Here is a 26459-nt window from a genome sequence, read left to right on the forward strand (position 1 = left end):
AGTTTTTGAGTTTATATGTGTGCCATAGCCGTGAATGGCCATTTAGAAGAACCATTTATCCAAATACTAGATTGATATTGCATATATCTGTTCTCTTATCTATATCTTTATCTTTTCTCTTTTCTGCATCTCGTATCTATGTATATCTATATCTCTTGAATATTGTATGTCTGTGTCTGTTACATACGTAGGCGGATGTACTGGACGGATTGGGGCAACCACCCGAAGATCGAGACGGCAGCTATGGATGGAACCATGAGGCAGACCCTGGTCCACGACAACATCCAGTGGCCCACAGGTACAGTACAGCCAGGGTTGCCAGATGAGTCTGATGATTTCCAGCCCAAAAAATGCTCAAAATCCCGCCCAATTCTATTGATTTCTATGGCAAAAATTGGGCGGGTTTTTCTGCTAAATGCCATTTTTACCCACTCACGGCCATCCTAATCAGCCCAATTGGGCGTGAAACAGCCCAATCTGGCAACACTGTGAACTGCCCTCTTACTCAGGTCATTGAATGGTGGCGTAGGAAACAGTTTCTTGAAAGGTGAAAGATGGAAAAACTCCAAAGCACTCTCATGAAGTCCCTCACAAAAGCTCGATCAATTGTTTTTTGCATTACACAGAAGTCCTCTCCCTTTGTTTGGTAAAGAGTGTTATTTGGTTTCAGAAAAAATATTAAACTAAATATTGTGATTTTGTAATATTGGGTTTACTCCCTGAAATGTGCTGTTTATCAAATACTGTGAACGCACCGAAGTGGTACTAGTAGGATTAGTGTTGCTATTAGTGCTATTGTTGTTGATGTGTTTGTTATATTCTAGTTTGTGTGATATTGTATGAAGTCTTTTTTTGTCTTCATCTTAATTTGTCTCAATTACATTGATCACTACTGTATATGCAGGCCATTTGGTCTTAATCTTTAACCTTTTGGTATCTCTTCATCTCTCCCCTCTTTACAGGCCTGACTGTGGACTACTTCAATGAGCGTCTGTACTGGGCCGACGCCAAGCTTTCCATCATCGGCACTGTGCGACTGGACGGATCAGACCCCCACATTGCCGTGTCTCATGTCGCAAACAGTTGAGTGAAGCATTTTATTCTAAGCAAAACGTTCAAACTACTGTTCAGGGCAGGTACTTGTAACCACAGGATTACTTGGACAATTCGATTTTATTTTGAGAAAAACTGAATCTGTAAAGTCAAGTAGTGTGCAGGCACTCGTCTTTAGCAATTAACATTCAGACACTCGTAGAAATTGGCACTAACCAACAGTTACTGCATGTGGACATAGCATAGTACATACAGTAAGTATTCAGCAAGTATTGCACACAAAATGACGATTTCCTGCTGGAGTGAATTTTTGCGATCACAGTACATATTTCTTGCTGCAAGTACTATAATGACTCTGAAGTTGAAGTATCCAAGGCACTCTTCCAAAAAAGTTTAAATAACTTTATCTAAATGTCTAAATCATCATAGAAAAGTTAAAAATGCCAACATGTTTTTCGGCTAAGGTGTGGCCTTCATCAGGGCAGACTCAATTGTGAAAGCGTCACAGGCACAGTTAATAACTCATTTTCTTTATTCACTTACCACCTCCTAGATCTCCTGCAACCGTTCAGCATTGACGTGTTTGAGGACCACATCTATGGTGTGACCTACATCAATAACCAAGTCTTCTTTATTCACTTACCACCTCCTAGATCTCCTGCACCCGTTCAGCATTGACGTGTTTGAGGACCACATCTATGGTGTGACCTACATCAATAACCAAGTCTTCCGAGTGAACAAGTTTGGCCATGGCTCTGTTGAGAACCTGACCACGGGGATCAACCACGCCACAGACATCGTCCTCTACCACCGCTACAAGCAGCCGGAGAGTAAGTCTTTACAGTGTGTGTACAGGGGTGCATTTCTCGAAAGAGTTGTTGTTGGCTAGTTAGCAACTTGGGTAGTTGCCAATGGGAAATTGCATGGAAAATGACAAAGTAGCTAATGAAGTTAGCTTAGCAACTGTGGTTTCGAGAAGTGCACCCCAGATGTGTACAGTGCATAAGAATGTGCATGAGTGTGTTTGTCTGAGTGTGTGTGTTTGTGTGTCAGGGAGCCTGTGTACAGCTATATGTGTACATGTAGTTGTGTTTGTTAGTTCCTTAGTACCTCCCATTCTACCTCCATCCTTATACACAGTCTTGTCACCTCTCGCATTGATTACTGTAATTCTCTCCTCTTTGGTCTCCCTCAAAAATCTCTCCACAAGCTCTAACTGGTCCAGAACTCAGCTGCCCGCATCATAACTAAAACCCCTTCCTGTCACCATATTACCCCTGCACTCCAACATCTCCACTGGCTCCCTATCAAATTTAGAATTCACTTTAAAATACTTCTCCACACCTTCAAGGCTATCCACAATCTTGCCCCTCCTTATCTATCTAATCTTATTCATATTGCTATTCCCTCCCGCCCCCTCCGTTCCTCTTCCTCCATTCTCCTCTCTGTCCCTTCTGCCCGTCTCAGCACCATGGGGAACAGAGCTTTCAGTTGCTCTGCACCTCAGCTGTGGAATGCGCTTCCCCCTGACATCCGCAACATTGAGTCTTTACCCCTGTTCAAATCAAGACTTAAAACTCATCTATTTCAATTAGCCTATTCTTTATGATTCTTTAACTGTATTTTGTTTTTTTTTAGTTTTTTTTTTATTTTTTTTCATTTATTTTCTATATATTTATTTTTTGTTTACAATCTGTTTATCTGTCTTGTTTTATTTTGCCTCTCTCTGTACAGTGTCCTTGAGTTTTTTGAAAGGCGCTTTTAAATAAAATGAATTATTATTATTATTATTATTATTATATATTAAAACACTTAACATATTTTCCTCTTTTATTCTGTGTGTGTGCGTGTGTGCGTGTGTGCGTGTGCGTGTGTGTGTTACATTGCAGTGACCAACCCATGTGACAAGAAGAAGTGTGAGTGGCTGTGTCTGCTGAGCCCCACTGGGCCGGTCTGCATCTGCCCCAATAATCACGTCCAAGACAACGGCACCTGTGTGGAGGTCCCTCCAACCACTCCACAGCCTGGTGCGTACTACTCATACTACACTTCACTACACTACACTACACTACTCTTCTCTTCTCTTCTCTTCTCTTCTCTCCTCTCCTCTCCTCTCCTCTCCTCTCCTCTCCTCTCCTCTCCACTTCACTTCACTTCACTTCACTTCACTTCACTTCACTTCACTTCACTTCACTTCACTTCACTTCACTTCACTTCTCTTCTCTTCTCTTCTCTTCTCTTCTCTTCTCTTCTCTTCTCTTCTCTTCTCTTCTCTTCTCTTCTCTTCTCTTCTCTTCTCTTCTCTTCACTTCACTTCACTTCACTTCACTTCACTTCACTTCTCTCCTCCACCTACTACACAACCTGGTATGTACTCCTCTCTTTTTCAATCCTCTCCTCCTCCCCTCTCTTATCATCTCTTCCCATCTGTTCTCCTTTGTTGCATTCATTCTATTGTCTATTTATACTGTTGTCTATTACCTATTTTCGAATCGTCTATTTTCGTCTACTAAATAACCACCCACCCCCATATTTCTCTTTTCTCCGCTTGTTGCCTACCTAGCACTGGCCAGGTTGCCCTCTCTGATTGTTTTTTTGTTTTTTTGATGATCAGGTCCGGGCACGTGTACCCTGCAGTGTTTGAATGGAGGCAGTTGCTTCCTGAATCCCAACAGCCAGCCCAAGTGCCGCTGCCAAACCAGCTACAGAGGAGAGCGCTGCGAGATCAACACATGCATCGGCTACTGCAAGAACGGAGGCACCTGTTCACCCTCGCCCTCAGGTGCGCACATACACACACGCACATACACACACACACACACACACACACACACAAACACACACTGCTGCGAGATCAACGCATGTGCTGTCAACACACACACACACTGTAGGGACCAACTGCACTCCTTTCTTACCTATCTCTCTCTCTCTCTGCGTTTCCCTCTCTCCTCTCCTCTTTTCTCTCCTTTCTTACCTATCTCTCTCTGTGTTTCCCTCTCTCCTCTCCTCTTTTCTCTCCTTTCTTACCTATCTCTCTCTCTCTCTGCGTTTCCCTCTTTTCTCTCCTTTCTTACCTATCTCTCTCTGTGTTTCCCTCTCTCCTCTCCTCTTTTCTCTCCTTTCTTACCTATCTCTCTCTCTGTGTTTCCCTCTCTCCTCTCCTCTTTTCTCTCCTTTCTTACCTATCTCTCTCTGTGTTTCCCTCTCTCCTCTCCTCTTTTCTCTCCTTTCTTACCTATCTCTCTCTCTCTCTGCGTTTCCCTCTCTCCTCTCCTCTTTTCTCTCCTGTCTTACCTCTCTCTCTCTGTGTTTCCCTCTCTCCTCTCCTCTTTTCTCTCCTTTCTTATCTATCTCTCTCTCTCTCTGTGTTTCCCTCTCTCCTCTCCTCTTTTCTCTCCTTTCTTACCTATCTCTCTCTCTGTGTTTCCCTCTCTCCTCTCCTCTTTTCTCTCCTTTCTTACCTATCTCTCTCTCTGCGTTTCCCTCTCTCCTCTCCTCTTTTCTCTCCTTTCTTACCTATCTCTCTCTGCGTTTCCCTCTCTCCTCTCCTCTTTTCTCTCCTTTCTTACCTATCTCTCTCTCTCTCTCTCTGCGTTTCCCTCTCTCCTCTCCTCTTTTCTCTCCTTTCTTACCTATCTCTCTCTGTGTTTCCCTCTCTCCTCTCCTCTTTTCTCTCCTTTCTTACCTATCTCTCTCTCTGTGTTTCCCTCTCTCCTCTCCTCTTTTCTCTCCTTTCTTACCTATCTCTCTCTCTCTCTGCGTTTCCCTCTCTCCTCTCCTCTTTTCTCTCCTTTCTTACCTATCTCTCTCTGTGTTTCCCTCTCTCCTCTCCTCTTTTCTCTCCTGTCTTACCTCTCTCTCTCTGCGTTTCCCTCTCTCCTCTCCTCTTTTCTCTCCTTTCTTACCTATCTCTCTCTGTGTTTCCCTCTCTCCTCTCCTCTTTTCTCTCCTGTTTTACCTCTGCCTCTCTTTGCGTTTCCCTCTCTCCTCTCCTCTTTTCATTCCTGTCTTTCCTCTCTCTCTCTGCGTTTCCCTCTCTCCTCTCCTCCGTCTCCCTGTCTTACACCTCTCTCTCCCTCTCTCCTGTCCTCTGTCTCCCTCCGCACTGCAGGCGCCCCTACGTGCCGCTGCCTAAAGGGCTTCACTGGCTCCAACTGTAATCTGCAGACGTGTGCGGACTACTGCCAGAACGGCGGCACCTGCACGGTCAGCACTGGCAACCAGCCCATCTGCAGCTGCCCACAGGAGTACCAGGGAGACATGTGCCAGTTCAGTAAGTGGTCCTCTGGTCCTCCTCCTAACCAGCATGCATTGCAGTTATGACACAATATTCAGAGGGACATGTGCCAGTACCGTAAGAGTTATGGTCCCCCTAACCATCATGCATTGCAGGGATCACATGTATAACTTACAGTAGACTTGAGATGTTGGCAAGTGAAGAGAAAACATGGTATTCTGTCACACTGAGCTACATCCTTTTAGGGACACAATGTGCAGTACATATATTTCTGTGTATTCAGACACAGTATATACAATGTGTGTGTACAGTACGCAGTATGTGTGACTGACAGGCGTTCTTCTGTGTTGCCTTAGGTCTGTGTGAGGGCTTCTGTGAAAACGGTGGCACTTGCCTTCAGCTGGCCAATGGGACGCAGCAGTGCCGATGCCCCTTCCGTTACCACGGGCAACGCTGCGAGCTGGACCAATGCCAGTACTGCGGAGCAGGGGTGTGTGATACTAGTAGTGCTGGAGAGATCACCTGCAGGTGAGTACACACACACACACACACACACACGCACACACATGCACGTTGATTGGAAGTGTTTTGTTCTCTTGCTACATATTTTCACTCTGCTTGTGCTGTGTCTGTCTGATTGTCTGTCTGTCTGTCTGTCTATGTGTGCATGTGCAGGTGTCCCAATGGGAGATCTCTGCCCAGCTGTTACACCTGTTCTGATTTCTGCCAGAATGGCCAGTGCACTGTGAACCCACGCACATCGCTGCCCCAGTGCAGGTAATAATAATAATTATGCATTTTATTTGGAAGCATTTAGTAGAGAAAGTGCGCTCAACTCCGGAAAGTTTCTCACAAGGTCTTTGGGTGCGAGCAAACAGCAAAGTTCATGTATGACAAAAAAGCCGCACTCCCGGATCAGTTTCTTACTTTACTGTAGTAAAGACGCAGAAGAAGGCTTAGGCCGAAACGTCTGTCAGTCTGCCATGCTAACCCAGTATTAAAACTGCAAGAAACTGATCCGGGAGTGCGGCTTTTTTGCCATACATTTTATTTGGAAGCAACCTTCTAATCTAAGCACTCTCTGAACACACAAACACAACTGTCCCAGTGCAGGAACTGTATGTAGAGCTTTGAGAAATGGCCTTTTTCATAACTATGCTGAACAAGTTCCGTTTTGAAGTGAAGAAGCTACAAATTAGCCAGGCCGTGCCCTCCTAGTGACACAACACCTTTAGTGACGCAACACCACTAGTTGCCTCTAGTCAGGCCAAGAGCAATACAATATTGTTTCTGTGTTGCCAAAAAATCGGGAGCTCCTCCCACTTTCTAGGGAAGCATACAGCCATTAGCAAACCAAAGGAGGCAGGTCGACCACAGCCGTTTGGGAAATGTTAATTGTTGTGCTATTCGTCAGACCAAGTCTCGTAGAGATTTGAAAGTCGATGATAATCAGGCTAGGAAAAAATGACTACTGGATCCGTAGATAACAGTGAGGTGTAGGCACCGGATGCTACTTGTCCTGCTTCAAATGCATTGAATCGAAGGTTTGTGCCGTCACATGGAAAAGGTCCATATCATGTCGACCAAGTGTGGTTTTCAATATGATGATCTGTTCTATCCATCCAACATGAATTTACTAATCCAGAAACAATGTCTTGTAGTGTTACACAGGAAAGAGTATGTCTATGAGTAGTGCATCAGTGAGTGATGCTGGTCAGTGGGTCACTGCTGCCTGCTCCCTTTACACACTGGAGTTTCAATCAGCAGCCACCAGGGGCCCCAGTCAGTGTTTGAGTCTTTGAGATGTGATGTTGCACAAAAGTTATTGTTTTGATGATGAATGATGTATGCGTGTGTAAAGAAAATCCAGATTATCCCTGTTCCTCCACTAATTTTTAGTTTTGGCTAGAAAACCCTTTTCTTTGAGTCCTTGGATGTGCTGCCCTCTCATGTCCTTGTTTGTCTCCTCGATTATGTGTGAACAGGTGTCAGGACGGATGGGGCGGCTTCCGCTGTATAGATGTGTCTCCTGTGGCAGGCACCGGCGGCCAGACCAGTAAGTAGACATATACATGTAGCCTACAATACTATTCATTCAGTAGGATTTACTTAGGACATTACTATCCAATAAGTAAATGTTTAAATTTACTATCCTGTTAAGTTGTTTTCAGTAGACATATCATCATCATCATCATCAACTTTATTCCAGACTCAAGGTCCATTTTCAACAATAACAGCACAGTGCAATACATAAAAACAGACAGAAACACACTTATAAAAGACACTTGTACCAGTGTTTCCACATGTATGACTGGAATCGCACTAGCCTAGCGCAGCCAGACCCGTACAGCAAAAAGCTGTACCAGGGTCTAGGAGAGCTGGGCAGCAGTGTGGGCGGGATAAACGGTTGCTTCAGCACTCAACGTCACGCAATTGGATGGCAAACAACCAATCCCCACACACTTCTGTGTAACGTCACAGCTGTCTCGTACACGCGACACGCCCCCTTTGTAGTTGAAGCGGCAATTTTCGAGCCGTCGTAGCAGTGAATTCGTGTGTGACCACAGCCACAACACAAGTTTCCTAATAAATCGTGTTTGTTTTTCACTTCTACAGTTTAAAAATGCATCGCGTTGTCAACCTCATGGCCCTCCTTGATCAATCAGCGAAATGTCGAGCAATTTGGGCTTGTTAAATGGTGTTATAATTATGATTGTTGTCAACATGCATGTTCGGTGTTAGCTAGCTAGCTGTATACCCATACTAATACATGGCTAGCCGCTAGGTCGGTAGACCAGGTGTCATTCCCCATCTAGTTAGTAAGCGACTTTACAGACTTTCAAAGCTCCCAAATGTCTCGTTTTTAATGACATTGATCTTATTAGAATTTGGGCAGGCATATAATACAAGGCTGGATACCTAGCTCTGCTATTGACGACAGGTTAGCTAGCCACTAGCGAGGGCTCTTTGGTAGGTGAAGCAGCAAAAAAAAACTTCCAAGCCGTCGTAGCAGTGAATTCGTGTGATGACCATAGCCACAAACAATTTCCTAATAAATCGTGTTTTCACTTATACAGTTCAAAAATGCCTCGTTGTCAACCACATGACCCTCCTTGATCAATCAGCAAAATGTCGAGCAATTTGGGGCTTGTTAAATGGTTATATTTATGATTGTTTGTCACATGGCATGTTCGGCGTTAGCCAGTCCAGCTACCCATAACTTTCCCGATTGTCGCTCCCAACGCAGACGCTCCCCGGTCAGCTCGCTCCCACTAGCCAGACTAGTCGATCCCACCGCCATATACGGAGCTAGTTATCTTTTGATGTTACGTTTTTTGTTTCTAACCCTAGATTTTTTCTAAGGCTAACCCGAACCTGGATGACCTAGGTCTGTGTTGTTGACGACAGGTTCGCTAGCCACTAGCTTGGTAGACTCGGTGTCATTCCCATCTATTTAGTAAGCTACGCAAAGACTTCCAAAAGCTCCCAAAATGTCTCGTTTTTAATGGCATGTCTTTGTTAGAAATTGGGGCAGCAATTTCATTCTACACCTACATTAGTGGTCTGATAATAACGTGTGACTATCTGGTTCTGTAAAATTGCTCACTTAGCTTACCGAGCTAGTTTAAAACATCGAATGATCAAATGGTAATGTGTTGAGAGTCTATTTGGGCCCCATCAAGTTTCATGGTTGTATTAATTGAACATCAATCCATGTCAGCCACGAAATGTATTATCATCCAGGCTTTTTTAAATTAAGTAAACAACTTCGTGCTGTACGTAGCACGGAACGGACACCATGCGTCTTCTTAGAAAGTTTCCTGTTTACTAGGTAGCCCGGCCCCCCTCGCGATTTGATTGGCCCTGTCATCGGATAACTTTCAGCCTCGCAAAACGACCGGGGTCCGCTAGACTGCCCCCGGGAGCAAATTCAATTTGCGGTCGCTAGGGGCGTCTAGATTTCTAGGCTAGAATCGCACCGCACTAAGCGCAGGATTTGAGCAGCATATTAATTTGATTACACAAACCATCCAGTCTGCAGATATACATGTAGCCTACAATACTATTCAGTCAGTAGAACAATGTTAAGCCATTTTACATTACTATCCAGTAAGTACATGTTTAAATTTACTATCCTGGTAAGTTGTTTTCCGAGCCTTAAATAGCCATGCATTTACAATACTTTTCTTTCTGGTTGGTACCCACCGTAAGTAGTCATACATTTACAGTTACGATAATCGCATGGTGGCAATCGACCTGGCCTGTTCACGAAAAACAGTCGCCATAATGGGTGCTTGCCCATGAACATCAGGTTCATGTTATATTATCAACATAGGTTAACCAAAGCCTAACCAAGTAAAACATGCTATATTTTGTACATGCTGGGAACCACTTTTTCCGTTCCAAAACACTTAGTTCCGGGTTCCAGAGATAAGGTGTGGAAAGAGGCGCCAGACATGCCGATGGCATGATTATCTGGAATTCTGAAAGCGGCCTATCAGACCTATCCCAACTCAAACCCGCTGGTCTCCTAAAGGGATGTTCACCCGGCATGAAATGGATCCCGGAAATGAATCAAGAACATGTTTCTTGATCTACTTGAGAAAATCTTTGTGATAACTAACTGGCCGTCCATCCTTGTGTGTGTAGACACTGCCTCCGTGGTCATCCCTGTTCTCCTGCTGCTCCTGTTGGCTCTGCTGGTTGTGGGCGCCCTCTTGTGGTACAAAAAGAGAATGCGAGGGTGAGTACTGAACTGTTGCCATCGGTGTGTGCTGTTTATCAATGGGAGTTGCCCTTGTGTGCCTGCGACCACATGCCATTTCTCTCTGCTCTAGACAAGCCTTTTATCTTTTCAGCATCCCCATCTTTCTGTTCTTTCTTCATTCTGAGTTTCTCTGTTATTCAAGCTTGTGCTCTCTCTCTCTTTCTTTCTCTCTCTCTCTCTCTCTCTCTCTCTCTCTCTCTCTCTCTCTCTCTCTCTCTCTCTTTTTCTCTCTTTCTCTCTGTCATGTGATTAACGTGGTCTCTCCTGTCCCTCAGGTCTCTAAGGCTGGGCAAGTCTGGCTCCAGGCGCTTGCGGTAACCTCTTTATCAGTCTACAGGGTCCCATGCATCCATTTATCAGTCCACCCTTCTCTTCTCCCTCTCCCTCTCTTTTCTCCTCTCCCCATGGCTGCCTGTATGTGTAATGTATGTATGTATGTATGTGTGAATATATATTCAGGCTTGCTTTTCTTGTCCCCTGTTTATCAGCTTTTTTTTTCTTTCTGTCTTCCTACCGTCGTCTCTTCTAATATCTCTCTCTCTCTCTCTCTCTCTCTCTCTCTCTCTCTCTCTCTCTCTCTCTCTCTCTCTCTCTCTCTCTCTCTCTCTCTCTCTCCCCCCCCCCCCCTCTCCCTCTCTCTCTCTCTCTCTCTCTCTCTCTCTCTCTCTCTCTCTCTCTCTCTCTCTCTCTCAATATCTTTCTCTATCTCAATATCTCTCTCTTTCTCTCTCTCTATCGCTCTCTCTCTCTCTCTCTCTCTCTCTCTCTCTCTCTCTCTCTCTCTCTCTCTCTCTCTCTCCATCCCCTTGTTGGTTGACCAGTGTGTAAAGGCCAGTAAGCAGGTTCCCCTCATAGGACTTTACCACAAGTGATCTATTGAAATAGATCAGCCTGCTGTTTAATCCCTGCCCTCTCGTCTACGTTTAGTGTTAGAGATGTGTGCCAGTGTGCGTCTGTGATAGCTCCTGCTGTCGATTGTGCCTGCTGTACCGTAGTGTTCTAAAATATACTGTGGAATGTGCGTTCAGAACCTCCAGGGATGTGTCAAACCCTATCCCAATGGAGGGCTCTGGCCTGCTGATTCCAATGGAGCTTCCAATGACGTTGCCCAGCAACAACTCCTACTCATTGGAATTGTTTTATGAATGTCTCCCAGTCCCCAGTGTTATTTAATGTGTGTATGTTTTGGGATGAAATAAGTTTGTTTGGTCTCGACTGCGTGTGCGCATGTATATTGATGTGTAGTTTGTTTTTATGTTGTCATTTGTGTGTGGATGTATGGGCGCGTGTGTGTGTGTGTTCGCGTGGATGAGCGAGAAAGCCAACAAGTGGGAAAACAAACATGCTTATTTGTGACAATAAGTGGTTTTAAATGTAGGTCTGCAATATGTCTGTTCATGTGTCCTGTGATGTGGCTACTGTACCTACTGTTTGTCTAAGCCTCCATCAGCTATGTAGTGTAAGATTAGAATAAGGTGTAGCTACAATAGCAACAGTGCAGCCTGATCTCACAGAATTCTGTGAAATGGACACTGACCTTTGGGAAATGAAATCTGTGGTAGTTTCACAGATTTTGCCAAAATTCTGTGTTAGGGTCACGGAAGTGTTTTTCTCTGTAATGGACTGACTGACTTCCTTTCCATATGTTCCCACAGCACTATGTTAAGTCTATGGCATAGCCTACCTTTGCCAGTCGGTTTATACTAAATTCTGTTAATAAACAAAACAATGCTATAGAAATTTAAATTGTGCCCAGACCAAAAAAATCCCTAATCCTAACCTGTCAGTAAATAAATGTTTTTTTAGAAATACCTTTTCCACTTGGTTGATAGGCTGCTGAATTCTTGCACTAGATTAAAGAATGCTAGCAGTATAACCTAGACCAAAACCATCCCTAACCAACCCTATACCCTCTCAGTGAGAAATATTTTTGAGGAAAAGAAATTGACATTAATGTAAGTCAAAAACATAAGACTATGGGAGGACAGAGCTGTGAGAATATAGGGAAAATCTTCGAAATTGCCACAATTTTTGTGTCGTGTCACAATGGTCCGTGCTCATTTCACGAAATTCTGTGAGATCATGTTGAGCAATGAGGCGCTAGAGCTCCCTTATTGACTGGCACGGTGTTGTGATGTGTGTGTGTGTTCCTACAGTGCTAAGGGCTTCCAGCACCAGCGGATGACTAACGGGGCAATGAATGTAGAGATTGGGAATCCCGCTTACAAGATCTACGAGGGGGATCCTGACGACGACGCAGGAGAGCTACTGGACTCTGACTTCGCACTCGATCCAGATAAGGTAGCGCAACAGTAGCACAGATGCACACATGGAGAGTTCAACTCAGACTCTAATGCCTCTCGTCCTCAACTTTTGCTTGTGGCCTTGTGATGCGAAATAAGATGTCATTGATGATTGAAGTTTTATTCAATATCTTGCAAAAGCACAATTCAAAGATCAATTTCTCATTTGCAATCAGGAAAAAAAGTTGCTATGCCTACGCAGACGGCAGGGATTTTTTTTCTCCACAAAGGCAGGAGGCTACAACCAAAAAAAGGATGAGCGGTGCTGGTTTGAGTTGAACTCAGAAATGTGCATACAAGTGGATCATGTGTATACATACACATGACTAATACACATGATTGCCCTGTTTGCCCGCCCCGAGGGCAGCATACAAACCCTCCATAGCTCTTGGGGTTTGTTTGGGGTTGTTTGTCCACAGCCCACCAATATCAGCAAAACGGTGTATGCCACACTCTAATTATTAGTAGATATATAAAATAAAAGTAGCGTTGATGGTTATTGAGCTGAAAGTCTCGTCATCACCCCCCCAACCACCCATCTCACATCTCAGCCTCAACCTTCAAATTGTACATCCTCTGACTTAATACTTTCAGTAAGTATGAACTCTGTCTCCTCTCTGCTCTGAAATCTTTGGTTTTCAAACTACTTCTTCTTCTTCTTGCTTTTCCTTCTGTGCAGCCCACCAACTTCACCAACCCGGTGTACGCCACGCTCTACATGGGTGCCCACAACAGCCGCAACTCCCTGGCCAGCACGGACGAGAAGAAGGAGCTCCTCTCCACCACAGACGATGACCTGGGGGACCCGCTAGCGTAGAGGCTAATCCACCGCTAACAGCCGCACGCTAACGCTGCTCTCCATCTCTCTCAATGGAGAAATAAACCTCCTGCCCTTCACTTCTCAAGAGCGGTGGATAAACGGCCACCGTACCCCCCCTCCGTCCCCCTTTCCCCCGCCCCAAATCCCACCTGCCCTCCCTACGATACCCCCCTTTTATTGCCTTTTCGAAACAAGAAGTAGAAGAAAAAACACAACAGCAGCAACCACAGTATCGATGAGATGAACACTGTACAAAATGTATAAAACAGGAGGGAAAAAAAGAGAAAAAAGGCAAAAAAGAGATGAAGGACTACTTTTGTATGTGATTGCAGTATTATATTTTATTCTTTGAGGAAATTCTTCTGGTGAACAGAAAGAAAAACAGAACATTTTCTATACTTTTTTATTTTTTACTTTTGTTTTTTGTTTTTGTTTTTGCTCACCAACTTGCTATTCACTCTAACTTTCTGCCAATTCCCAACTCAATCCCCTTCATCTAGCCACTACCTCCCTGCAGATCTGAAACATTGAACGTATGTATGGTACGTCAACAGCATTGGAACAGCTTCCACATCTTATTTTCTTTTCAACTTTATTTTTGTACGAATTGTATAGCCATTGTTCCATTGAAAAGAAAAGATAAAGAATATTGCCAAGTGTTTTGTGAACAAATGTTAGAGGGATGGGGAAGAAGGGATGGGAAATGTGGGGGAGGGGGGAGGGAAGGGGCACAGAGTCTCTTAACAAACTGGCACAGAGTCAGTAGTATTCCCTCTGACACAGTCAGTCGTTTTGCCTCTGACACTTGGAGTGCTGCTGGATGTTTTAGATGCAGAGTTACTAAAGAGTGTGTGTCGGAAATAGTTGTGTGTGAAGTGTGTGTGTGTGTGTGCACACATGTGCACGCATGTGTGTGTGTGCGTGTGTGTGCGTGCGTGTGTGTGTGTGTGTGAGGGGACAGGGCTGGAGGGATGAGTGAGAGGCAGTGAGACCACATCTTTACTTCCATAATGATAGCTCAGAGATTTTGGTTTTAAGTGATCGCTGTTTTTTTTTTTTCTTCCTCCTTGCACAGATTTGAATTTATATATATAAAATATAAGTATATATATTTACATATATATAAACCCAGTGTCTTGAAGAAAATACACCTAGGGGATTCAAACATTCATGAAAAAAATAACAGTATGTGTTTGATTACATTTTTTTGCTTTAATACTCTTCATAAAAGTTATTACAGAGGTGAAGACGCTGTTGGTACCAGTCAGGACTTGAATTGAGTAAGAGGATGGAGAAGAAAGCCCAATGGATTGAATGGATACATGAATGAAATGAACTTATGAATTGTGTTTGATGAATGAAGATGACAACATTCCTAAGGTGTTTGTTTGTTTTTTTTTAACTGTGGCCTTGGTTTGTTTTTTTGTTTTGTTTTTTTGGAATGTCGAGTGATTGAACCACAATGGATGGACTAGGACGTACCTGGTCATGTTTGACTTTGAGGAAGTATGTTTTTATATAGATTGACATAAGGAAGAAAAAGGAGAAAATGATTGTCAAGCTTTTCCCTCTCTCGGACACACACCGAGTGTGTTTGTGTTTGTATGTGCGGTCAGGTTATTCCTCCATATGGAACTAGGCCTACTGTTATTGGCAAATGCCCGCTGCATTTGTTAGGTACACCTCACAGTGGTTTGGGATGGTACTGAGAGAGGAAAAGCTGTCACATAAATAAAACTAAAAGCTGTGTTTATTATTGTTTTTGTTTATTATTTTCCTCAACCTAAGTACGAAGTGCGAAGTTAGGTGATTGTCTGTCAGCCAGTGCTAGCTAGGATGTGCTATGTTAAACGCTAACGTAGCCCTACCCACGCAAAATACATCTCTCTCTCTCTCCCTCTCTCTCTCTCTCTCTCCCTCTCTCTCTCTCTCTCTCTCTCTCTCTCTCTCTCTCTCTCTCATTCTCTCATTCTCTATCTCTCTATCTCTCTCTCCCTCTCTCCGTCTCTTGCTCTCGATCTCATCTCTTGATTATCATTCCCCCACTAGCACACATATTAACGCTATTGCCTTGCTGCTGCTAACGCCACCATTCGTCTGCCTGGTCCATTGTCGAGCCCTGTCAACCAATAGATAGCCAGTCTTTACCACTGGGCTGCTGCTTCAAATGGATGTAATGATGAGGGCCAGCCATAACAGCCATATGTTAATGCATGTAACATACGAACCAATACACACAAGATGTACATGTAAACCCCTCTGGCTTTTAATGAACTCTCTTTTTTATTTTTTTAACAGTATTCACATGTCTGAGTCTGTCCTTCTCATTTCTGTGACGTTGCTCTGTTCATTTTTTGTTTTGTTTTAATTTTTTGTTTGTTTTTGATCAAATGAATTAGTACAATCATTTTACTTTCTCAAAGGTTAAAAATAAGACACTTTTACAAAAACTGACGTCTGTCTCTGTGGTCGTCTGTCTTTTTTGATTCTGGGATCTTGAGAATACTGTGTTAAATTTGTTTTCAAGAAACATCATTTTACAACCATGGCATACATAGCACACACCCTCTACTGACTTAAGTTTAGATTCTAAACTTAGGACATTCACTAACAGCACAAACATACTCATATTGGAAAGGAATAGAACTGATACAGCAAATAGAAATTGAGTGTCAAGGACGTCCTGAAAAGACTGGTGAGGAGAACCTGTGGAGGTGGAATATTGAAATGGTTTCTGATCTCGTGCAAACCAAATCTTCTCCAAAGAGTGTTTGTCCACAGGCCACGCAGTTGAAGAAGACTGCATAAAATAAAGCTGTGCCCAGGGAGCTTGTTATAGTTTAAATAAGAAAGTATAATATCCAAAAACTCCCATGTGTTCGACAAAAGAGCCATGTGGCCCTGCAAGTCAACAATGTACCCTATTTTGCTTTGCATGGGCACAAGCTATATACCAACTACTTTCAATGAAAAATGAATTGCTATGGCTTAAAGGTTGTCAGTCCTCTGAGAGCCTAGGTGCACCAGGAAATGTGTTGTTTTACTGTCATGAGTTAGCTTAAAGGGACACTGTGAGATTTTTAGTTGTTTATTTCCAGAATTCATGCTGCCCATTCACTAATGTTACCTTTTTCATAAATACTTACCATCACCATCAAATTCTAAGTATTCATTATGACTGGAAAAATTGCACTTTTCATACATGAAAAGGGGGATCTTCTCCATGGTCCGCCATTTTGAATTTCCAAAAATAGCCATTTTTAGCTGCAAAAATGACTCTACTTGGACCACACTAGGAAATATTTGTTTATTTGGCAATATTCAGCCCATTTTCAATGAGCAGCATAGTTGCAGTACCGTTTTTGACCATTTCCTGCACAGTGTCCCTTTAAGTATTTATATTATCTCTGATGGTTGCTTTCTGACCATCTTGACAAAATTGCACTTCAAAGTAAGATTAGAGCATATGATTACACAGCAAAGTAAGACATTTACAGCTCAGGCGTTCAGTTAAATTTTATTGTCATCTCCAAGATAACATGCATCACAAATCAGGCTCAATTTTTTTGTCTTTCAAGAAATAATAAAAAATGTCTTTCCAAATTCTGATATGAATTTACATGAAAAATAAGATACAGGTCTAGGAATTCCCTACCAATAGGGTAGTGTTGCATAATTTATATTTCCTCAAAAACAATGACTCAATACAAGTAGTGTGATGTCCCTTTTGACACAAAATATGAACACAAGTTTGTTTCAGGGAGAACATTGATATATTTCTTACATTCTGGTTGTTTTTGTCAACATTAAGTTCCTGTATCAGCTTTAAATCACCTAGAGAGTCTTTAATGGCCCTATGATCAGGAGAAAGCCTTCGATAGAGTAAAATGGATGTAGCCATACAATGACCTTAATGCTCTGCCACTTCTCAGCAGAAGACAACATAAAAGGACAATGGATAGCAGTTTACAGACATTGTGTCAGAAAGGCTTCATGGGAACCATCCCCAGCATAATTACTGTCCACTTCTACTGAGGAGGCTGTCCATATTAGCCGTGTCATAACTTGGTTTTATTGATTACTACACGTCTGTAAAATGTGTTCTTCCATTAATCAATTATCAGAATAACATGGGGCATATCATGACATGCCATGCAATCAGTTCCCCCTTGTTTGTGTGTAAATCTAAACTGATGAAGAATACACAAACCAAAACAAAGAACGTTGTCAGTTCCAATTCATTCGGCCACCTTTAACTCTTGATTATCCACTGAACTGTGGGAGTTCAGGCGGGTTATCCTCATATTGAGGGTTGGGGTGGGGGGGGGGGGGGACTGGGGGGGAATCAGGACATGAAGCAGCACGGGCGGAACAAGGCACAGAATTTCAGGTGTGTGTGTGTGTGTTGCGTGTGTGAGAGAGAGAGAGCGAGCGTGGGGTGCTCATATTCTAAGAATGCGGACACATGACCGCTACATGAATGACATAACCTGGCTAAGTTAACCTACAGAAAGCGGAAATCTGCTAATAGATCGCCTGCATGAGTCATAGTTATGAAAAATGAGGACATCAGGCTCAGGCTTTTCTTAGCTGATTTCCCTCTACCTCCAGCTTAAGTTGACCTATCTTCTTGGAATACACCCACAGGACATAGAGTTTATCTCACAGGGGGACATGTGTGCGACTGCTGAGTCCTCTGTCCTCAGGTTTTGTGCAGTCCCCGTTGGACATTTGCTTACTGTAAGACTTACTTGCATACTGTAAGACTTTTCTGTTTTCAAACCATGCAAGAAGCAGACATTTGATACTGTAATTATGCCCTTTGATTAAGACTCACAATGGACAGCAGGAATGTACATCATGTTGTCTAATTTAAGATTCTACTCAAACTTTCGGACTTGCATAATATATATACAGCGCTTTTAAGCATCGTTATTATACAAAGCACATAATATTTTTTGTACTTTAAGACTGTTAAAACAATGACATATTTTTAAAGAAATAATACTGTCACAATTGCAAGGCACTTCTTTTTGTCGCTAAAAGAAAAGGACAACAACAATAATAAAAAATAAAAAAAGGAGGTTTGGTTTGACTAGCTTAGCCCCTTCAACAAACCAGTATTGAATCCACTGTTATGGGCGGCTGTTTCCTGACGATCCTTGTAGAGACACATCCCTTTCCAATATGGCAATTCATTCAGTTAGCAGTTTTTTCTCTGCCTATTGAGCTCTCTGTGATACGTGAATTTACTACCCTCCCGTCCTGTCCTGTACACGGAGAGAGGCACAGTTCTGTTTGGATTGCACAATATGAGGAAATCCATGTCAGTGGAAACGGGACTTTTGCTGACAGGCACTTCAGGGTCGTCTCAGACACAGACACAGACAGACACACAGACACACACACACACACACACACACACACACACACACACACATACATACACACACATAGAGTCTCTAACGTGCGCACACATACACAAACAATGTCTAAGAGTTTTTGTGGGCATTTCCTCTTGGGCGTTCAGGATGTGAGATGTACTCCATTCACGTAGTTCCCACAGCACTGAGGCTCCTCTTTCCTGTGTTAGCAAACTCAAAGTCAGACTCACACACACACTTTTGTGTGTTTCATTTGGGTGTGTGTGTGTGTGTGTGTGTGTGTGTGTGTGTGTGTGTGTGTGTGTGTGTGTGTGTGTGTGTGTGTGTGTGTGTGTGTGTGTGTGTGTGTGTGTGTGTGTGTGTGTGCAGGGAAGAGGTGGTTGTCCAGCTGTACTCTAGTATTCTCCGTGTGTGCTTGTTGCTTTGCTTGTTTGTCTGTTTGTGTGCTGGTCCGTTAGTAGGCAGATGAGGAGAAAGAGAGCCTCCAGTGCAGAGTCTGTTCAGGAACTTAATCCGAAAATAAATAAAAGAAACAAACAAACAAACCAAAATGAAAATGAAAATGAAAGAAATTGACCCCCAAAAAACCCTTACAAACAAAGCGATTAACCCCTCATCACAACGCTTCTGTCTTCTTCATATACTCTGCAGGGAGGAAGGGGCCGCTCCTGATGGGGATTGGGATGGGGATGGGGATGGGGGCGGAAAGGGTTGTGGGGTGCACACGGGAGCTTTCAGAGGTAAAGGAAGGATGCGGAGGAGGTCGAGAAGGATGAGAGAGGGGAGGACAGGAGGGCAGACGAGAGTTTTAGGGTGCTGCCAGGATACGATTTTTGGGTTCCTCCACCCATTTCAGGGGTGGAGAGGAGGAGGTCAGACAAGGGTGTTTAGGATTCTTCCACCCGTTTCTGGGGGCGGAGAGGAGGAAGAGGAGGGCAGACGAGGTTTTAGGGTGCTTAAGGTCGCTTCCACCCATTCCGGATCACCGCGTCAGCTCGCAGGAAGGGCTGGCTTCGGAGGTCTGCGGGTGGGCAAGGGAGACAGGCGTTAGACTGGTGGGATCAAACCACACACACACACACACACACACCGTACATTTGGCATTGTTAATTCAACACTGAGGGAGTAGTCTTCTAGTTAGTCCGATTCTTTATGTGTTGAACTAATGCTGCAAAATGTACTGTGTGCATACACACATACAGGACGATATTATTAGCCCCCCTCCTGAAATTAGACATATCTCTTCATTGATCATTGAGAATGATCATCATTAATAAATGTATGTTATTCTGGAAACGAATACACCATGAAGACAGTATCCAATAAGTTAAATTTGGACTTTTCCATTTTCACAATGAGTTTAAACAAAAAAGTGTAAAAATGGCAAGGACAAAATGATTAGCCCCCTTATCTTTAATAGTCAATACATTGCCATTTATGAACAAAAATTGACACCAGGCACTTTGATTAGTTGTTAACTATGTTGGCACATGTCCTACCAGGGATTTTGGCCCATTTTATTCATTGCAAATAGTTAAGCTGGTCCAAATTGCATGGATGTTGGGGATGGACATTCATTTTCAGCACTCTTCAAATACTATCTAAAGGATTGAGGTCTGAGCCACTCCATGACCATGGTTTTAGTATCCTTGAAGAACATTTGAACTATTTTGGATGCAAGTTTTGGGTTATTATCTTATTGAAAGATCCAGTGAAGATCTTAGATCCCTCTATGAGCATATTTTTGCAAGGTCACTTTCCACATTCTATCATAATTTTTAGTTTTTATGGTGCCGTACACCAAAACAAGGTTTCCTGTGGCTGAGGCTGCCACAGAATGATGCATCCACCACCATGTTTAATTGTGGAAACCATCTTATAACGATTCAAGGCCTATCCCTTTCTTCACCTGACAGAAGCAGAATCCATGCATCAAAGCAGGTGCAATTGAATATCATCAGATGAAAGCAGAGACGTTCAAAACTCATTTTTGACTTTCAAATGTTCACAGGCAAAGCTCAATAACACTCTGATATGCACTGCCTTTAGTAAAGGGGTTCTTCTGTGATGATGGCCCCAAAGTCCAATATGATGACAAGCCCTAACAACTGTCTTTCTTGGGGGGGAAAAAACCTCCAGGTGAGGCCAGGTCAATAACAATCATCTAGGCAGGTGTCCAATGCTTCTTTGGTCTAATGAGGCTAAGCAGTTTCCACAGTTACACATAGTGGTGGGGCATCAAGTTTAGTCTGTTATTCAGCCTCAGACACAGGGAGTCTGGGTCTGAATATGGATTGCTGGGTCTTCCAACAACATTGTAACCCAAAGCATACATTTAGATTAGTTAAGAGGTTCTTCAAGGACACTAAAACCATGATATTGGAATCACCCGCTCATAGTCCAGTCCTCAATCCCACTGAGAGTCTGTGGTTAATGTCTATGCTCAGCATCCATGTGATTTGGACCAGCTAGAACACTTTGCAGTGAAATAATGGGCCAAAATCCCTAGTGGGGCATGTGCCAACCTAGGTAGCAACTTATCAGAGCCTGTTGTCAGTTTTGGTTCATAAATGGTGCCATATTGACTATTAATGATCAGGGGGCTAATAATTTTGTCCTTGTCATTTTTGCCCTTTTTTGTTTAAACTCATCGTAACAATAGAAAAATCCAAATTCAACTCATTGAACATTATCTCCATCAGTGTATTTGTTTCCAGAATAACAGAAACGGTTAATAATGGTCATTCTTACTGAGAAATCAAGAGAAATGTCTAATTTCAGGAGGGGGGCTATTAATATCGTCCTCAACTGTACGTGTGAAGAAGTTAGCTCGGCCTACTTCTGTGAAATGATTGTCTATTGAAAACTATGTGTCATAATTGTTACTCCAATGATTGTCTACTCAAAGGTACAGATTTAGTTTGGATGCTAAATGGATAGATGTTACTCATATGACCTTATCACCATTATAACTATACATACAGTAAGTACTACAATGATAACTTATATATTAACAATAGTCATCTTATTTTTGGTAGTAAAATGTTACAAACAAACAAACAAACATGTTCCATGCATGTCTCTACAAACTCCAATGAGGCAGCCAAGTGGAGGCCAGCAGCTAATCTTAACTTAAAACAAGCTAAGAAGCACATTCATTAATATTTTGTTATTTTAAGGTTCCTTTTTAAGTGTATTTATACGTTTCATCCTCTAATATTAGGCCTATTTACTTACAGTTACAGTATACATAACTAACCCTAACCATACACCACAGTGCAACTAGTCCAACAACATGTTACATGCAATTACATACTTTGTCCACTTTATATAATGATTGTAACAGTAATCTCATAATAAAGTGTAATAGCTCATTCTATATCATATCACCCCAAAATGTTGTTAAAGTTTAAAACTTCAACTGACATATATATATATATTTTTAATTCCCTCAGTCTCCACTAAGTGCTCAGAGGAGTTTAAGGACAAGCATGAAGAATTGCATGCTGGACAATGACAATGTCAAAAGCAACAACAAACAACACACACAGAGACAAGAACAGAGTCAATTGCAGCAATATAAACAAACAGAGTGACGATTGTCTAAAAGCAATGACACATACAGTACAGACATGGAGCGCTTCATGCAAACAGACAAGATGCATGCAACAGGCATGATGAGAAACAGACAAACTGTCAGTGAGTCACTTGCCGACTGTTGTCCCTTCCACAGACAAGATTACAATTGCAGATGATGATGTCTTTAGTGTTTCTCGAATATCTTGATTTTGAAGTATTACATTTAGAACAAATCAGTTCTTTTTGAGATTGACATTGAGATTACATTGAGAGCCACATTTGGGTGTCTCAGTTTACATTCACAGGCAGTTTACCAGTGTAACTGGTGTATGTTTTGCCAACGACAGTAGGTCACAAGGTGTCTCAAGCTTCTCTCTCTTGTGGTAACACTTTCTAGAACTTCGGCTTTTTTTCGCACACCTCAGCTGGCAGGTGCGTCGGAGATGGCACCATGGGTCACTCAGCAATAGTTCAAAGAAACTCCCGCACACTGACCATTTCGCTGTTCTTTCTTTAATAAACGACGTTTCGGTACTAGACCTTCATCAGGCAATCTCATTGCCTGATGAAGGTCTAGTACCGAAACGTCGTTTATTAAAGAAAGAACAGCGAAATGGTCAGTGTGCGGGAGTTTCTTTGAACTAACACTTTCTAGAAACCATATAAGGCAGCGTTGGGACCCCATGTGGGGTCACCTCAAATTCAAATTGAACCATCTGGATCTAGTGGTGGAAAAATGCTACTGAAAACTATTTAACAAATTAATATGATTAAAACACCAGAGCTTAGTATCGCGAGAAAATGATCAAAATGGGCTCCCAGGCCAAAAAAAACACTAAGGGTTATAACGAATATAACGAATTGGTGACGCTTTATATTGATTGGCATGACAGAGAATACTTATGTCAATCATGTAGATTTCTACATGCATTATAACTCTGTATGAACATATTTATACAGTTTTGTGACACATGGCAGAAGGAGGCAGACCTTATTGGCTCGAGGCCTAGCGTGGTGCTTTTGACACTATTTCTTATCTGATAGCCAGGGCTCTAAATTAACACCTGCCAATTGGCCAAATGCTGGTGAAATTTCAGTTTGGCTGGTGGAAAAGACCAACTTCCTAGCCACTTTGAGTGTTTGGCTAGTAAAATTAGCATCTACTACTAGCCAATTTGGCTGGTGATGGAAAAACGTTTATTTAGAGCCCTGCTGATAGCCGACGTGAATGAACTCTGAGAGACCTTATTATACAGTTCAGTATACTGCTGAAGCGAGCGGCTGCTGGAGTATTCGGCTTGCGAAGGCAGACAGGAGCACAGGAGCGCAACATGGGGCCAAGCTCCACTCAGCTGGGCTGCCTTCCTTCCTTACCCAAAGCTGCTAGACGGGTCTACTGTAGGGCAGATTCACACCCAACACACCCAACTAACTCTGAGCAATGCCTGTGTTGGCTGGAAAGGCAGAATGAATGAATAAATGAATGAATAACTTGTTGTTACTGTTGGAGGAAAAACAGAAGGCTACCAAGTTAGTGGATGACAAAACCAAAACCAAAACCAAACCAAATAACCATACAAAGACAACGTCAGCCATGGGAATGAGATCAAACCCCATTTTTTGAGTCATTTTGATGGAATGTTTTGGATCCATTCATCCATTTCTAGATCTTACCACATGCCACTAATGACAATCGGATTGCTGAACATTTCTCCAAATCTTTGCCAAATCTTAATTTCAGGGTTATGTTTCATGTTATCCACCAAACACGACCATGCAACTGAAATGCAATTACATGGATGTTAGTGTGCAAATATTTTCTCTGTAGCATCATAACAACATTATGACAATGCAGAGAGTCTTAAGAACCCGATTAAGACTTCGACATTATTATTTTGGTGACAATAAAGTTTTAACAGAGGCTCTGCGCAAAAGGGGTTAACTATAAGCACAGCTTAGAATGACTCAGTCTGGCGTTTGATTCCTGACCCTATGACACTGTCGTGTCTTTGGTACATGTATCTACAGTAGGATGCTAGTGGGAGGGAGGGAGGGAGTGCAGGCAAGTGGATCATCCCATCTGTGTGACAGAACTTCAGTTAGTCAGGGACTCAAGAGATTGGGAATGGGGATAATACTGATGATGGCGGTTATGGTTACAGTTCGGATGCAGTGATGAAGATCATGCAGGTTTCTGAAAACGACATGCAATGGGGATTGGGGTGAGGACAGAGAGGTGATGATGGTGGTGCACAGTATATTTCTCAATGTTGATTCAACACTTACACTGTAACATTGCAGCCAGTAAAATGTAAAAAAAAAAGTAAATTGCCCAGTTGCCTTAAGTTTGTAAGTTAACTCAACTCGAGACTTAACTCGAGGCTTTCTCAAGTTGAGTTAACTTACAAGTAACAAGAGGGGCAACTTGTTTTTTTACGTTTAACTGGCTGCCATGTTTTACAGAGTAGAGAGCCAAATATAACACTCATACTGTAGTGTTGGTCTTATTCTACACGTGTTGAAGGAACACTGTAGAATTTACTGTGTAGTGTGGAGATGGGAGGGGTTTGTGGGATGGTGGGACGGTAACTGAGGTAACTGAACCAGACAACCTTGACTTAAGGGTTGTGGGGCGGGCGGAGTGGGGGTTGGGGGCTAGCAGTTGGACTCGTCGTACAGGTTGGTGTCGCAGAAGAACCGCGAGCCCCGCTTGGCAGTGCGGGCTGTGAAGGGCACGCTCTTCAACACTGAGGGGGGAGGGGGGGGCGACATGGGGAGGGAGGAGGGTGTTAAGGTTAGAGACACATCACCACCACACCTTCAATACACACACTGACACACCCCCCATTTCACAAACACACACACACAGTTTCATGATATACACTTACACACTGCTTTCTCGCTTCCTCTTTCATTCACACACACACACACACAGGCACACACACGCACACACAGGCATATCTTGTCACCCCACAAAACATGCAGCAAGACACTTATAAACACACACTGATAGGCTCTCCATTCACACACACACACACACACACACACGCACGCACGCACGCACGCACGCACGCACGCACGCACACACACACACACACACACACACATGCACACGCACACGCACACGCACACGCACACACACACACACACAGCATATCACCCCAAAACACATGCAGTAAGCAGCACACCAACATTTTCCATGTTTGCCACCTTTCATCAGCCTTCACATTAGTAACAGGTAGAGTGGCCCAGTTAAAAGCATGTTCCATTGCACAGCTTAGTAAATCATTATAATTATTATTAAAAACACAAACCACACAACCCCACACCTGTGACATGACATTGGTTGGTAGTAATGAACAGAGGTCTGTTAAAACACAGACATTAAAAAGGAGGTGTCAAATCTGGGTTCAGAAGGTAAAAAAACTCATTTGAATATCTTTTAAACACATACAGGCAAATTTGCTGAGTCACTGATCTATGAACCTGTTTTAAGTGCTCACTGTGATCAGCTGATTCAAAGCGAAGCGGGTCAAATTTGGGGGAGGTGGTTTTTTTACATTTCTGAACCCAGGCTTGACACCTGAGGCTTTTAGGGTATTGTTATGTCGGTTGCGGCATTCCTCCCTGTTAAACTTGAGAGTCGCTAAACCCCAACTTTGCCTCTGGCTGTCAGACTCGTGTGTTTCAAGGTCACTGCCATTGTCGACACTTTGGGGGGTAGTTTGAGAAACAAAATAAGCTGTATCTGTTGAACTGGTTTCCCTGAGTAACAAAAAGCTGTAGGAAGAAAATACAAAATAAGATGAGACTGCCCTGAGACTTCAAACTTAAAGGTGCGCTGTGTAGGATGGAGGCAAGAGTAGGTATTGCTACTATGCAACTCATTGAAACTGTGCTGCCTATTGCCAAATTTGATGTTTTCCGTTTACTGTACTAAACAATAAATGTTTACTAGTATGATCAAAGTATAGTAAGTTGTGTAGCTAAAAAGGTCTATTTCTGAAGAAGATCCACCTTTCCATGTATGAAAAGTCCAATTTTCCCAGTCATTCAGAATACTTAGAATGCAATGGTGGTGGTAAGTATTCATGAAAACTGCTACATTTGCGAATGGGCAGCATGCATTCTGGAAATGAACTACTAAAATATTACACAGTGCATCTTTAAGAGTTAAGTGAAGAGTCTAGATCAAATGAGGCTTTCCCCAGTGGGCCGTATTCAGGCGATTCTGAAGTAGTGCTGTCTGTTGCTCGGCTGCTGCTGTTGCACGTCTTGGCCACTGGGGGTGCTCAGCACATAACACATGGTGCAC

The 26459-nt window shown here is 42.9% G+C and overlaps 2 protein-coding genes across 10 annotated transcripts in view; one reads left to right on the forward strand and one right to left on the reverse strand.

Annotated features, from left to right (window-relative positions):
- Positions 1 to 15635, forward strand: part of lrp1ab (low density lipoprotein receptor-related protein 1Ab) — a 256132-nt gene extending 240497 nt beyond the window's left edge. For all 5 annotated transcript variants that reach the window (XM_063208181.1, XM_063208183.1, XM_063208182.1 and 2 more), the window contains 12 exons: positions 192 to 298; positions 963 to 1082; positions 1707 to 1883; positions 2943 to 3080; positions 3668 to 3835; positions 5165 to 5326; positions 5647 to 5818; positions 5966 to 6067; positions 7276 to 7346; positions 9941 to 10034; positions 12215 to 12359; positions 13041 to 15635. In XM_063208181.1, the coding sequence (XP_063064251.1) occupies positions 192 to 298; positions 963 to 1082; positions 1707 to 1883; positions 2943 to 3080; positions 3668 to 3835; positions 5165 to 5326; positions 5647 to 5818; positions 5966 to 6067; positions 7276 to 7346; positions 9941 to 10034; positions 12215 to 12359; positions 13041 to 13178 (1594 nt within the window). In that variant the 3' untranslated portion in view covers positions 13179 to 15635. The remainder of the gene's footprint in view (positions 1 to 191; positions 299 to 962; positions 1083 to 1706; positions 1884 to 2942; positions 3081 to 3667; positions 3836 to 5164; positions 5327 to 5646; positions 5819 to 5965; positions 6068 to 7275; positions 7347 to 9940; positions 10035 to 12214; positions 12360 to 13040) is intronic.
- A 751-nt stretch (positions 15636 to 16386) lies between these two features.
- Positions 16387 to 26459, reverse strand: part of fmnl3 (formin-like 3) — a 115379-nt gene continuing 105306 nt past the window's right edge. For 2 of the 5 annotated variants that reach the window (XM_063208190.1, XM_063208187.1), the window contains 2 exons: positions 24757 to 24891; positions 19499 to 19586 (listed from right to left, as the gene is read on the reverse strand). In XM_063208190.1, the coding sequence (XP_063064260.1) occupies positions 24800 to 24891 (92 nt within the window). In that variant the 3' untranslated portion in view covers positions 19499 to 19586; positions 24757 to 24799. Of the gene's footprint in view, positions 19587 to 22862; positions 23599 to 24756; positions 24892 to 26459 lie in introns of those variants that run through there. The other 3 variants (XR_010036364.1, XM_063208188.1, XM_063208189.1) reach the window with 3 other exon arrangements.

Source organism: Engraulis encrasicolus, chromosome 10 (assembly GCF_034702125.1).
Source record: "Engraulis encrasicolus isolate BLACKSEA-1 chromosome 10, IST_EnEncr_1.0, whole genome shotgun sequence".
Taxonomy (NCBI): Eukaryota; Metazoa; Chordata; class Actinopteri; order Clupeiformes; family Engraulidae; genus Engraulis; species Engraulis encrasicolus.